This window comes from Dermacentor albipictus, chromosome 1 (assembly GCF_038994185.2).
Source record: "Dermacentor albipictus isolate Rhodes 1998 colony chromosome 1, USDA_Dalb.pri_finalv2, whole genome shotgun sequence".
NCBI lineage: Eukaryota > Metazoa > Arthropoda > Arachnida > Ixodida > Ixodidae > Dermacentor > Dermacentor albipictus.
In genome coordinates this window covers 306,744,167-306,756,810 of record NC_091821.1, presented here as the reverse complement: position 1 = coordinate 306,756,810, position 12,644 = coordinate 306,744,167, and the positions used below count along the sequence as shown (strand labels likewise).

Sequence of the window (12,644 nt, the reverse complement as noted above, 5' to 3'; positions counted from 1 at the left end):
GCGCACACAAGTAAACTAGATGGTTGTGTGCCCGCCATAAAAACCTAACAGGTGAGACTTGCAGTAATCCTTCATTTTGTCACCAATGAGGGGCAATCAGTTTTTCTGAGCCGAGTCTTTAGAAAAGAAACATAGGCATGGCAGCATCATTTGTACGCAGCTGCATTGTTTGTATATACCAGTGCCCGCCTGTGAACTGATCTAATTGCATCCCTATGACCAACAGATAGGCGAACATGCAGACGGCACCATAAACATATGGCATTGACCATTTGGGACTTCTTTGTGGCAGCGTAAATTTACAGCATTGACCCTCAAAGAGTTAACAAAGACAGGCATACTTGCCTCTGGCGACACATAAAACTGCACAGATGCCTGGTCCCAAGGTGGCATGGGAAGCAAGGAGGCCCCCACTCCTACGGTGAAAATTACAGAAAAGACGGTCGCTAGCACGTTGCTGTGGGAGGATGGCTCTTCGTGACTCACCGCTAAGGGAAAAGTGTCCCTGTGGCTATACGCTGCATGCTCTCGCGATGACCGGCGAGCCTGCTCATGAGAGCTAAGGCAATCTCCGTTGGCTTGGGCCTCAGGTAAGTGTGGCTTGATGTAGTATGACCATGCACAAGCACTAGGCACGGCTCTTTGGCATAGCATTCGGAAGAGGTGCAACACCAGGCAAGTACTTGTCAAAGCTGCGAGGCACCATAGGCTAGCTCGGGTCTGAGCGAAGCCCAAAACAAAGGGGTTGGCAGGTGCGGGAAAAAACATGTATGCAGTTGATGCTGTCCTGGAGAGGTTCTCTCGTGTGCTCGCCCAGCTGATCATGCTGCCACGGCCAGCGTGGTTGGTCGTGCAATGCGCCACTACTGAAAATGGGTCTGTGGAAAAAAGCCACCCCAATAAGCGTCACAGGTGAAACGGTAGAGGCATAGGAACAACAGAATAAGCAAATGCCTGCACAGAAGTGACAGTGTGCACCACAATCTCCACGAGTTACACAGTTTGGCTTGGAGAATGTGCTCCAAATTTGAATTCCTTTTTCAGGTGGAACTGACCTTTGAGCCAGAGGCATTGAGAGCGATTGCTCATCTGGCCATGGAGCGGAAGACCGGTGCGAGAGGACTGCGGGCAATCATGGTGAGCAGCACAACATACTGACTTCTTTTTGGCTACATTGTAAAGCTGTCTGCGACAGGCGTAGAGAGTTGTTCAATTTTCTTGACATTCTTGAAAAGCAACAAAAGGAGCTTTGATAAGTGATTGTTTTTGATTCAGCAATAGGCAGCCTAATCCAACAGGACCTGCTGTTATGCCAGTAACCTTCGTGGTGTTACTATGTGCATAAATGCAGATCCTTAGAATGACCACAGGATTGATATTCAGGCCCTTTGTCTTGGCTGCAGATGCATGATTACTTAGTGTACAGTCAAACCTAGCTACAACGAAGTCACATCAGTCAGTGAAATATATGTTTCTTATAACCTATGCAGTCAGCGTTTAAGTTTTCGGACTCCCAAGGGACTGTAAAAACGTCCGAAAAATTGTGCGGTCTGAAAAAAAAAAAAAGAATACAGGCAGAAAGCACAACACTTCATAGGTATTTCTTGAATGGAGAGGGTCAATGATGGAGTACCAGACTTGTGCAACTCTGCCAATGTATTGTTGAGGCGGCTCTGAAAAAAGTTGTTTATAAATATTTCTAAAACTCTGACAGTGGGTGCCTTCAATGTAGCTGGTGCTATCTTCAGCTGGGTCAACATAGCCTGTTACTGCTTTAGCCTGCGATAAAATCGTTGATTCTCTTTTGCATGGTGTTCCACTTGCATGTGATGATGTTTCCTTCAATTTCAGTCAAAATCACATCATCACTGTACACTGATCATAGTGTGATCAGTACCCGCCGCGGTTGCTCAGTGGCTATGGTGTTAGGCTGCTGAGCACGAGGTCGCGGGATCGAATCCCGGCCACGGCGGCCGCATTTCGATGGGGGCGAAATGCGAAAACACCCGTGTACTTAGATTTAGGTGCACGTTAAAGAACCCCAGGTGGTCGAAATTTCCGGAGTCCCCCACTACGGCGTGCCTCATAATCAGAAAGTGGTTTTGGCACGTAAAACCCCATATATTATTATTATAGTGTGATCAGTGCTGGCATCAACTCCGCATACAGTTCGAGATCTTTGTCAGCGTTGGTGAATCCTTCAAATGTTATTCTGGTTTGAATCGAAACGCCAGCAGTGCACAGGTCGTCGAACACAGTCCACAGAAGGAGATTGATCACACATGCTGTCATTCTCTCCGGGTGAGACAACCGTCTCGGTGCCAAGTGTGAAGGGCACATGGCAAAAGCAGTCGCGAAGCGCTTCTTGTGCCTTCCACAAGTCCCCAAGTATGCCGACAGCAGACCTAAGGTCAACAGTGAAACTTTTGCTGCTGTCTGAGCACAGCGCCATGCGGCTGAGCCACACATGACCTGTACAAAAGCTTCAGATTGTGGGTCACACCTTGGTCCATTAGCTGCAGGATTGCTGTTGTGAACAGGTAGGGTTTCCCCCCTTAGGACACCTTCGATTCTTCGATTTCCCTATGAGGAGCATTGGAAGCTTCTTGCTGCCCGACATGTTGCTGCCAAAAAGGACGGTCACATGCTCTTTGCTTTGTTTGCCACTATGGCAGGGATCACCAACAAATGCAAGTGCTTTCTCTGGGAACATTTTGTAGAACAGTCGTTTCATTGCAGTTAAAGATGTTCTAAGGTGCGAATTGCTGCAACAAAGACTGTAGGTTTTCATTCCGATACTGTGTGACGGCTGAATCATTGACAGCGCCAATTTCAGCTTCAACTTCAACTTCAACTTCCCTGCACATCTTAAACTTGGGGTAATTGCAATTCTCAATAATTCCTGAGCTGCCCCATCACTGAACTTCAAATCCTCGACATTCATATGAAGTGCGAAAGCCTCAAGATGCTACCTAAGACTAGGATTCATGTTGCGATCATGGTATTTAGCCACACGAGGAGCACTTGACGGATAAACACCTTGACTCTAATTTTTTTTAGCCCCAGTTGACTTTCCAGCCACTTCCAAGATCTTCAACTTGTTTTTCATGAAACCCAAAACCATTTGCTTTGGAATTCCGAATTTCTTGCCAACGTCGACTTGTGACTGGCCGCTTTCAACTTGCTTGACGATGGCAGCTTTCTTTTCCATCGTCAGCCTACGATCGGGCTTTGCACACTTCGAAGCCACGGGCGAAAATGATGAAGGCATAGTATGCGCCATCACTGTCAGCAGTGAATTCACTTGATGAAAAGCACAGCACCAAACAGCGGGAAGCTTTTTAGCGAACATCAAAGAGAGCGCACAGAAGCACAACACGGCCACACGACCTACCACAAAGCTAACCAAACAACGTATGGATAAACACAAAGGGCTATGCCCATAGTTACGGCTGGCTGCGGCTGCCAATGGATTGGCGATTAAGAGTGCAGGTTTGAGGTTTTGATACGATACTGTGGCCGCGGTGCTACGGCTGGCTATGGCTAGTAGACGAGCATGCAGGAGTGGGGTACGGTTATGGTGGCTAGATGGGTAGGTATGCCATCTCCCGGGCGGGAAGCGTGGTTCAGCGCTTCTCTGCTTCACAATGACAAATGTGGCACTTCAGTCAGAGGCCTGTCACAAACGGTGCGAGTCGCATGCTGCTGCGGCCATCTTACAGTGCAACTGTGCCACATTTATCACTGTAGTTAAACTGCAAACTGTCTTCACAGTGAGATCATTTACAAATTACAATTACAAATGACAGTTTCAAATTTCTGAATGCAGCGGAGCTCAGTTGTTTGCAAAGGTAACGTACTTGCCTTGCCCGTCAGTTTCTTGTTTCATGGTTCGAGAGGCAGAAATATAGAGTGCTTAACACAGTTTAGTTCAGCAAATAAGTTAAACTTGAGTATACGAGGAGGAGCACAAGTTATGCACAACCTAAACCTTGGATGAGTTCTTACAAACCAAGAGAGGCAAAATTTGTTCTAAAAGACAGTTATGTACAGATGCTTTATGCAAATGTAATTTACGCAGGGAGTATTCTTATACCACAAAATGCGTCAGGCAAATGATTTCGTTTGAAGGAATGTAAACTAGAATCGAATAAATATTGTCATCCGCACTGCTAAAGCCCCTGGTTTCATTTTTTTTTTTTTGTATGGGTGCCTTTGTAGTTGAGACGGCCATGTTTGCAGCATAAAACAACAATCTTTTTTGACATTACAAATGAACTTGTTCTTGTGAAAAAAGAAAAACAATTTCTTACTTTACTCAATGACCTTTGATGAACTCCACGAGGGGGTAATTTGTAGCATGCAAATTCACAGTTTGTACTCTTGATGATAGTGCAAATATGTATTTGAATGCAATGGGGTAATTAGTCAGTCACACGTGCAAACCAGCCACACCAAGCTTTTACAGCAAACTGTAGCTTTAAATGAAATACAACGCTGCATCACAGCGTCCCAGCATAGCGTAGGGTTTTCTTTTATTGAGTATTCTCAGGAGCTGAGTTATTCTTGCTCTTTACAAGAATTAAAGTTCAGCCGAGCAAGTGTGGTTAGCTTCATGGTGCTGTTCATGAGTTCGAGCTTGCGCTGTTCAAAATCGACCAATCTGGTGGGCTTTGAGCTATGGAGGAAAGAAGAAACATAAGCCAGTGCTCGTGGCAGTCGTTTTCTTCTGAACCGCAGCCACTGCACTTCATGCTGAATTTTCTGCTGCCATGTTGATATTTGTTGTCATACTTGGCAAAACTTCAAGCTTCTCACACAGAATCATTTTGTTGGCCTTCTTTCAACAGGTTCACTTTGTCACTTGTCTACATATACTTATTCTGTGCCAGTATATACATACATGTGCCATTTTCATTCACATCGTATTTGCTTGAGGCGTGTGCTGCTGTCTCATTAACGGCCGCCATTCGGTCAGTGTCTAGCTTTCTATTTTAGGGAGAATTCGCTTTGATATGTAAGCCGTAGCGCCAGGTAGCATTGAAAATACCGATCTGCAGATACACCCTCAAAATCTGCACAAGCTTCTAGCCTGTCATACACTCAATGAAATACACTAGTTTTCTTCTTTGCAGGAACACTTTCACTCTGTCTCCAAGCCTCAGGAGCTTGGTATTCACGAACATCACCCACAGTATTCACTTTTCTCCTTAAATATATAGTGATTTATGAGAACTCCGAGAACTGTCGTGACTGCAAGTGCAGCACACCATGCCTTCTGCGTGTGAACAGACCGCTTTTCAAGATGACTCATTCTAGAAAGGAACTTCACACCTTTATACATTCTCTCACCATACGTTAACCACTTTCTTTCAAGTTTTAGTGTGAAAGTAATTTATTTAAATATTACAGACGCACAATAACAACATACTAAGTAGCAGACGACGTGTGCTTCCCGACAGGCCCCCGACTGCAGTGCTGCTCCTGCTGTTGTGATGCGGAGAAGCAGTGAACTGCGCCGCTCAGCACGCTTACCCATCTAGCCATCTTTAGTTGGGGTTTGAAGCCGCGAGATGAAGTGGTGTGAGGGGTGCTGCTTTGGACCTCTAGTTAGGGGTAAAAAGTCCAGAAACTCGGACGGCAAAGGTTTGATCGTCTGAAATTTCGGACGTTTCTGCACATTGGGTCTATGGAGTACATGACAGTGCTGTGAAGGAGTCCGAATTATCGACCCTCTGGGACATCGAACGTTGACTGTATTCATCATAAGCACATATAAACACCGATATTGGCAAGAAATATGCAAGGCTTACTTTCATTCAAATAAGTGCAAAGTAGCCGCGGTCACTGCCACGAAACGCACACATGTTCTGCTTATTAGACGTCTGAAGCCATGATCTTCAACATGTTGTAGAACTGCCTTCGTTACTTCTGTCTCCATTGTTTCAACTGCAGATAGGCGTATTCATGGTCAACACATGGTATGTCTTCTATGCTGAGAATACTGCAAGTTCAAGTAATCAAGACATGCCATTTGCCTACTATGACTGCGCCATTCCCAGCTGCAGTGGCCACATTTTGATTAGAGTGGAATGCACAAATGCTCATGTACCATACTCTGGGTACACCTTAAAAACCCCATGCCATTAAAATTAATCTACTGCACTCCACGACGGTGTCTTTCAAGCCATTGTGTTGCTTTGGTTTGTTAAAGGCTACCACTCACTTGTTGCAACAAACAAAACAAGTCAGCTTTGCATATTTGGTCAAGCTTTTGTCATGTACCACTGTTTAGTGGTAAGCTTATTTCTGAGAATGCTAGCTTTCAGTGCACTTGTTTCAACAGTTGAGTGCAGTGCAGCGACCTCTTACAAATAGTGCAAGCTGTGTTCAGACTATATTTATATTCTGGCTGACTAGGGAGGATGTCTAAAGTAGTAAAAAAATATGCTAGCTTGTCAACTAGTGCAGAAATTTAGACCTTTGCTGGAGCACTGCATCTTATTGACTGATGCGCATTTGTCGTTTGATAGTACAATATTGTCACATGCATATTATGACAGTACTATAGTATTTGTAGTTATCACAATGTAAATACAGTGACTACTGATGCAACTGATACAAAAAAATGAACTGTGTTCCTTGAACGCAACAGCATGAAAGTCAAGCTCACCAAGTGGGGTTTCTTTATAAAGGAGCCTTGGGCATTAAAATTATTTTCGGTGAGGCACGTTTAAGGGCTGTATTTCAATGCTTCACAGTCGCAGAGTGGACAAGCTTCACAATAAAGCATTTCAAGAAGTTGAGGCATGATTTTCAATAAGAGGTTAGGCCTAGTTAAACACTTAACACATTCACTGCGACTGCACTCTTTGAAGTCTTGATTCCTGTGTGCGATGATCGATCGGTGGGTCACTTGTCATATTCCCCTGTGTGTCATGACCCACCTGTGGGTCATTGTGGAGTTGTGCTCTTTGAAACTTCCTCAAGTTGCAGAGAGATGGTGCACAGTGCATCAGATCAGAGGCAACAGTTTTTCCTCTCCATTAATTTCTAGCAAATATTTGCTTGCACACTGCAGGAAAGCCCTGCACAGATGCACAGAGGGAATAACTGCTGTGACCCACGTCACAGTGAATGTGTTATGGGGTTGAGGCATTTCGGAAAGATGTTATTACAGCAGCCAAAGGATTGGTGAAACTGCAATCTTTTTTTAGTGTGTTGTACTTCGATGTTTAAGCATACTGAACTTTGCTGCAGTGTTTGACCAGTTGTCCCGACATTGTAGTAGATTGGAAAATATGCTTTGTCGCATGAACATTAATCACAGCATTCCATGTTTTGCTTGTAGGAGACCATCCTTCTGGAACCCATGTTCGAGATCCCAGGTTCTGATGTGACAAGTGTGCACATTACACATGACTGTGCCATGGGAAAGTGTGCCCCACTGTACATTCGTGGCCGGCCAGTTGAACGGGAATTTTACGATGACAGCCCCTCTGCTGACCAGGAACGGGCTGTCAGTTCCTAGGGATGGTTGGTTGCAAAAATGCTTGTCTTTGTGTTCACCCCATGCGCAGGACTGTTTATCCCGGACAAAACAGAAATGAAAACAGAAAATGCACCCAGAGAAAGGGGTGATGTACGAAGACTCATCAGGTCGAAAAAAAAAAAAAAAAACGGTGAAAAAGCCACAAGTACCCTCCCGCATCTTGGAGCAAGATTGCCATTGTGGAAAGCTGCTGGGTTTGAATCCCATTGTTTGTTATCCTCCAAAATTATTTGCTGTGGTGCAACAGAAACATTTCCATTTCATCTCTCATAGATAGATTGGTGGAATGAATTTTGAAAGTACTCCTTAGCACACTTGTGCTACTTAGTACACTTAGCACACAAGTGCACACTTGTGAACTGTAAAAATTGTGATTGTGCCGGTGAATTGAACTGTATGCTCATAATGCCAGAGCAGCAGCAGGTCAAGTAGGCAACATAGTATGAATTGCAACCAATTGATCTCACTTTTTTGTCAGTATACTCAAGGGCAGCTTGAGACCAAAGTATGGGTTCTTGAAAGACAAATCACATTTCGTGCTGCACTTGCTGAAGTGTTGCAGATAAGAGATTTTGGCAACACTGAGCTTCAGGGTTTTAGACAGTGTGGAGAGTCTGGATCCTAGTTCTCAGTGTAGGCAACCTTCGAGGTATGCCATGCTGCGATCATGTTGTGGAACACAGAATAAATTTTTAGTACAGTGCTGAACATCTGCTTGAACTTAACATCTGAATGTTCCGAATGTATCCGACAAGAGGCATTTATCTTGGATAACCTTGAGTGACAAGCCAAATGTGGAAACATCTTTTGGTGCACCTTATAAAATCTATTGAAGTAATTCATTTTCAGTGTAAAAATGCTTGTTGGTTTGTGGCTGATGTATTTTTCATGTCTGAAGCTCAAGTGGGTGCTCATGATTTACGTTCACCTACGAATATTAAGCCTTTCCGCAACTCCGCTTACTGCTTTGACTTGGGCATGTCGATAGGCCATGTTTAAAAGAACAGCGCGAGAGACGGGGTTAAACACGTGTGTCATTATTTGTCCCTGTCTCTCACGCCGTTCTCATATTAAACTGCTTACTGCTGTGGTGCAAAACATCCAAATTGTGTCGTGAAAGCAGCATTTTAGTTTCATGGGAGAACATTGTCAAAAGAAATAGAAAAACCTGTAAGATACTGTGCTATAGCGTGGCTGAGTCGCAGCACTTGTTAAATGGTGTAAATGGAAATAAAAACTTGGTTTTGCAAGATTTCTTCACAAATTTCTTTACATTGCAACGCTCGCACAAGTCAGCCGCTGGTAAAACACCTAAAAAGAAAAGAATGAAACAGTATAATTTATTCTATTAAAAAAAAAAAAATATCCGCTTCGTTACACCCAAGCATCAAGACACATTAAAGGTCACACAGTGAAGCTCTCGCCACAACCGCAGGTACCCTTGACGTTAGGGTTGTTGAAAACAAATTCGCTGGACAGCTCTGTCTCAACGTAATCCATTTCTGTGCCGAGAAGTGTTAGTTGAGCCTTGGCGTCGATGAAAACTTTGACTCCGTCCTGTTGCACTTCAACGTCGAACTTGCCTTTCTCAGTGGCGTAGTCTAAAACGTACGTAAGGCCATTGCAGCCCCGATGTTTGACGCCAACTCGCAACCCAATGAAGTCTTTGTTTGTGGCTAGCAAAGTCTTGACGCGATCCACCGCTGTTTTGGTAAGAACGAGCGCGGCCCGTTGTGGCACGTTGAGCCGCTTCGAGCCCACTGCACGCACAGTAGCTGTGAGCTTCGACGCCATCTTGTGCCGCAAGGCTTGACCAGCTTCACGTCAATGCAGCTGCACTGGCGAGGCACATATACACTATTTTATATTTTCTCCGTGTGTAAAGGGTTGCTGCTGCTCCTGTGGCTGTGGTTGATCTTGACGAATTGCATAATAAAGCATAGTCAGTACAGTAGCGCTATAGTAGCGCTGTGACAGCGAAGTGAAAGGACAGACACTCGCCACACCGTCTCGGCCACGACCTACTGAACTCCAGACCTGCACAGATCTCCATCCTCCAGCACGCCTGGTCTAGTTCGCCCCTTTCGCCGCTAGGGAAAGAATGTACGAGCGGAGTGGCGCTAGTTATAACCTGTTCGCTGTCGTCTGCTTCTGCGATTTGTTCAGCGCTTGTCTTGCCATTTTTGCAGGCACAAAGCTCTTGTATTGGCGGTAAATGAATAAATTCACAAATATACAAAAGAAAACATGTTTGCGAATGCTTTGCGTTTGAATAGTGAAACTACAAAAGGAGGAGCGGTGCAAGAAATGTAAACAACGAGCATAGGTGGCAGCTGCAATGCTAGATCGACGGCATAAATTTCCCTTTCCTAGCCTCCGTAAGAGACTGGAAAAATTGTCTTAAAAAGATTCATGGGATAATCTAGTTTTTTTTAGTTGTTTACAGATAGCCTAGTGTCGTAGATGACATTAGGATTTTCTGCTGTGTGCCGTAGTGAAAGCAGATGACCTGGTAAAAGTATATAGTAAAAGTATTCACGAGTATAAGTCCCGAGTCCTCCGCCCGATATGTGCAATAGGTTGATCTGATTCTGTTTCAAGGAAAGGTGAGCATACCTTGTTTTTATTGTCATTGGATGTCTAGCTCAGTAGAAAGCTTACAAAAAATTAAGCGATCCCAGTGCTATAAAACGTGCTACACTGCAAGCCTTAAATCGTCTCATGGGACTCTTTTCAAACTGTAAAGCTAGCTTTTCTGCGTGGTACAGCGGCAGCATAACGGTGGTGCTGAAGATACGTACGCAGTGAAGCTGTGTGCGTAATTCACTTTTTGAACTTGACGCATTCACGGACAACTTAAAGAGTTAAAATGAGTGGTAATCGTTCTGTCGTCGAACATTACGGTGGTTTCAAGTTTCTAAAGAGCGCAGAAGCGAATTTTACAGCGTGTACAATGAAACTGTTGTGTACTTTGCGAACTCTATACACAATGTGATTTACAATAATCTGCTTGAAAAAGGCAATAGGAGCGGCTATTTAACGCAATTTTAGAGAGCAGCGGACTACACGTTCCACGACATTTTTTTAGGTTCGGGCAGTCAACTTTTGGAGCCAAGTGACCGATCAAAGGCTTGTGACATCACTGTCGCTGTGTTATCAAAAATAATCAACTAGACAAGCAGTTCGTCACAACACAACAGCTGCCGTACTAATTACAGCGCCGCACAGCCGTCCTCCGCGTAGCAGACGGACAGGTTATAAAAGCGCCACCTACGGCCGTCGGTTGAACGAAAGTGGGCGCAAGCTGCTCCCATCAAGGAGGTTATATAACCTCCTTGGCTCCCATAGAAGCCGGATATCTGTGCGGGTCTGGAGTTCCAGTAGGTCGCGGCATAGAGTTTCCTAATTTGTAGGAAACATACTCGTGAAACTGTATGGGTCGCGGCACAGATATCCTCCAGTAGGTCGTGGATAAAACAAACCCCCCTCCGCCAAAAGTTTCGTTCGTGCTTCTGTTTTCTCGTGAGTGAACTAATATGGCAAAAAGACATGAGTGAGCTGTTTATACTAAAATTGTTTTTACGTAAAAAATAGTGGTAAAAACATGGCTTTTATAACGTAATTTTATTTACATGCAGTCAACAAAAGTAGCGCTATGTAGTAGGGCCTTTGAGATTGATTTTTATCAGGCGTATATTTGGACATCACCCATCGCTTGTGGGTACACGCCAGAATCAAGGCAAATATTACATTTTATTAACATACTAGTGTCCTCTTAAAGACAATGGCTAGAATAAATAGTTTTATTATGCGGCCTTTATCGGTTCCTCGGAAACTCGTGATAGTAATCTTAGAGGCCATTTATACCTGCCTGCTGCTGTCGCAGACTGCTGCCTCACCAATGCGTACCAATGCACTGGCTCCACGTTTGGCACGTTTCGCCGGTGGTTTAGCCCATAGAGTTTGTAGTGAGAAACTCTATGGTTTAGCCCACGGTGGTTTAGCTCCACCATAGCCCCGCTATGTTTTGAGGTAAAAACTACGTAACTGCGCTCCTTCTGTTTTCCTTCCTCCATGTTCTGTCAGTTCTGTGGTCAGAGGCCGTCAGCTCAGTCTGGCGGTCGCTCTCCGCTTTTGCGCTGTGCGGTGCGGTGCAGCTGGTACTACAAATGACGGCATGAGCTCGTGTGCTTTTTGGTGAGGTTGCTGGCTTTTACGATTGTATTTATTTTGGAAATATATCGCCACAGCGGAAAGAGTGCAGGGCAATCGTGTAAATAAGGTTGTATGCATGAACTTGCCGCCGTCTGTGCGATTGTGCGAGACATTGCAGAAACTGACATCAATTGTTTACATAAGTAACGATGCGTATCTGTCACTAGCCAGCTGGCTTGTTGCATAGTCCCTCCACATGGCGCGTCGAACGTTTTCGCTGCGCTGATCATGCAACTCCTCTGGTACTCTTACCAGTGAGCATAACGAGTCTTGTGAGGGAGAAACGTTATCGGAACTCGACTTGGGCTAAGTGCGGTGGATATAGGGCAATTATAAAACGCCTTTTCTTATGATACGTGTCCTTACGTCTTGTGAGAGAGCGCGCTGCGTAGCTCGCTTAGAGCCTTGTAGGTTGCGTTGTTTGTATCTGCTCGCCGACGTACGAGTTGCTTTGGTATCGAAAGGAGTTTTTAAGGTATTTGGTCGCTCTTGGTCGCATTTTTTATTTAGGAACTTGGGTAGTTTCGAAGCCTTCAGCTGCGTCTTCCTTTGCCGCGTTTGCTCTAGCTGAAAGCGAAAGGCAGCACTTGGAGCGACAAAATTATATGGCTTGAGCTGGCAAGCTTTCCCCGGATTGTCACTGTTGGAGAAGCTGGCATCGTACGACGATGGATGTCTCCAGCAAAAGCGATCCTGAACTTCCCGGAGATTGGACGTTTATGCCGTCTGAGGGCGAATTGATGGTAAGTCCTGCGCGCTACTTGCAATCGGGTTGCTAGACAAGTGCTCGCCGTGAACACGTGTAGAATGCGATTACTCCATAAACACTGAAACCGTGTACTCGTTTTCTTTTTTCTTTAATGGACATCCAGGGCTT

The 12,644-nt window shown here is 44.8% G+C and overlaps 3 protein-coding genes across 7 annotated transcripts in view; 2 read left to right on the top strand and 1 right to left on the bottom strand.

Moving 5' to 3' along the window:
• Positions 1 to 8,804, top strand: part of ClpX (Caseinolytic protease chaperone subunit) — a 39,980-nt gene extending 31,176 nt beyond the window's left edge. For both annotated transcript variants that reach the window (XM_065438924.1, XM_065438925.1), the window contains exons 10-11: positions 1,045 to 1,137; positions 7,352 to 8,804. In XM_065438924.1, coding sequence (XP_065294996.1) covers positions 1,045 to 1,137; positions 7,352 to 7,531 — 273 coding nt within the window. In that variant the 3' untranslated portion in view covers positions 7,532 to 8,804. The remainder of the gene's footprint in view (positions 1 to 1,044; positions 1,138 to 7,351) is intronic.
• A 152-nt stretch (positions 8,805 to 8,956) lies between these two features.
• On the bottom strand, positions 8,957 to 9,346 carry MagR (Iron-sulfur cluster assembly 1 homolog MagR). Its single transcript, XM_065438957.1, has one exon. The coding sequence runs from the start codon at positions 9,344 to 9,346 to the stop codon at positions 8,957 to 8,959; it is 390 nt and encodes a 129-aa protein (XP_065295029.1).
• A 2,092-nt stretch (positions 9,347 to 11,438) lies between these two features.
• Positions 11,439 to 12,644, top strand: part of LOC135907237 (nucleoprotein TPR-like) — a 69,133-nt gene continuing 67,927 nt past the window's right edge. Inside the window, exons 1-2 of one of the 4 annotated variants that reach the window (XM_065438916.2) lie at positions 11,439 to 11,584; positions 12,335 to 12,510. In XM_065438916.2, the coding sequence (XP_065294988.1) occupies positions 12,436 to 12,510 (75 nt within the window). In that variant the 5' untranslated portion in view covers positions 11,439 to 11,584; positions 12,335 to 12,435. Of the gene's footprint in view, positions 11,585 to 11,606; positions 11,750 to 11,862; positions 12,243 to 12,334; positions 12,511 to 12,644 lie in introns of those variants that run through there. The other 3 variants (XM_065438914.2, XM_065438915.2, XM_065438917.2) reach the window with 3 other exon arrangements.